This window comes from Penaeus monodon, chromosome 33 (assembly GCF_015228065.2).
Source record: "Penaeus monodon isolate SGIC_2016 chromosome 33, NSTDA_Pmon_1, whole genome shotgun sequence".
Taxonomy (NCBI): domain Eukaryota; kingdom Metazoa; phylum Arthropoda; class Malacostraca; order Decapoda; family Penaeidae; genus Penaeus; species Penaeus monodon.
The window spans coordinates 14,802,112-14,803,448 of NC_051418.1; the positions used below are offsets into that span (position 1 = coordinate 14,802,112).

The 1,337-nt window shown below is 34.0% G+C and overlaps 1 protein-coding gene across 4 annotated transcripts in view; it reads left to right on the plus strand.

The window, feature by feature from the left end:
• LOC119594060 overlaps positions 1–1,254 on the plus strand; it is a 4,408-nt gene extending 3,154 nt beyond the window's left edge. For all 4 annotated transcript variants that reach the window (XM_037943097.1, XM_037943099.1, XM_037943100.1 and 1 more), the window contains one exon: positions 7–1,254. In XM_037943097.1, the coding sequence (XP_037799025.1) occupies positions 7–977 (971 nt within the window). In that variant the 3' untranslated portion in view covers positions 978–1,254. The remainder of the gene's footprint in view (positions 1–6) is intronic.
• Positions 1,255–1,337: the final 83 nt, after the last annotated feature.

Below are 1,337 nucleotides of genomic sequence, written 5' to 3' on the forward strand. Positions count from 1 at the left end.
TTCCAGATTTCTTTAAGTGGAAGGAAGAAACTGAGGAGAGATGCAAGGCATCTTATGCATCTCGCACATCAGTCAAGAGGATGGTCTCTGGGGATGAGAGAGTGTTTTACATATGTCGTCGAAGTGGCTATGCAACATCGCAAGATTCAGAGAAAGCTGATCCCCAGAAGGCAAAGAAAGGCAGTATGAAGATAAATGGGATGTGTACATCTTTTATGGAGGTCACATTTTTGAGAGAAGGAGGGGCTACAGTATACTTTTGCAAAACTCATTATGGGCATGAAGATGATGGCTTTCATCAACGTATGAACAGTAAAGAGAAAACTATGATTACGGATTTAATTAGATCAGGTTACACTATTTTCCAAATAATTGAAATTATGAAGACAAAAATGCCACTTCATCGGCATCAGGTTTTGAAACAGAATAATATAAGGCATTTAGCTGCTAAGCAGAATCTCTTCATTACCCGAAGCTACCGCAAAGGATCTGTGAAAAAATTACCAGGAAAGTTTTCTGTTATGTCAGATGTTCCTTCAATTAGTCTTCAGGTTGAGAATGAAACTGAAATAGAGTCTGTAATTCCTGAGACTGTTAGCTCCAATGTGACTATTGTGGATGTACAAGATATAAAGACAGAGGAAGCACCTAAATCCCATACAGAAATTGAAATGCATGGGTCTGTTGATGAATTGGAGAAATTAAGGAATGAAATTCAAATGAAAATAGAAAGAATATCAAGATTAACTGTAGGGTTAGTTTCAGAAAATGCACTAAGACAGTTATGTGATAATTTAGATGATGTGACCAGAATGCTTGAAACTGAAAAACATATTGAAGTTATATCTGAAAACTGTGAATGCATTTGTGACGATCAGCAAAATGTGATTCTCCATGAGGATGTTGGTGGAAACTCTGTATTACTTTATTGCTCTGATAAAAATATTGAAGATTTAGTGCAGGAGGACATATTGTAGGAAAATAAAATGGAAAGTATTTATATACATTGTGATTACAGACTTGTCTTTGAGGGTTTATAAATGTGAAGTATTATACCAAAACAGGCCATAAATTATACTGCAAACTTTGATAGCCATCTTATGAATCCTGTGTATAGATGATATGAAAAAGTAATTTAAAATAAAAGTATGACTCCTATTAAAGTACATTGATTCCTCTTAAATTGATTTGCAAGTTTCCAGTAATATGTATGGAGTAGTGTATTATTTCTGTGAATAAAGAGATACTTATTTACTGATTTTTCAGATATGAATCTAGGAACAAACACAATGTCCATTAAGATTACTGTGATGAAAATATGACAAAGTATAACACTA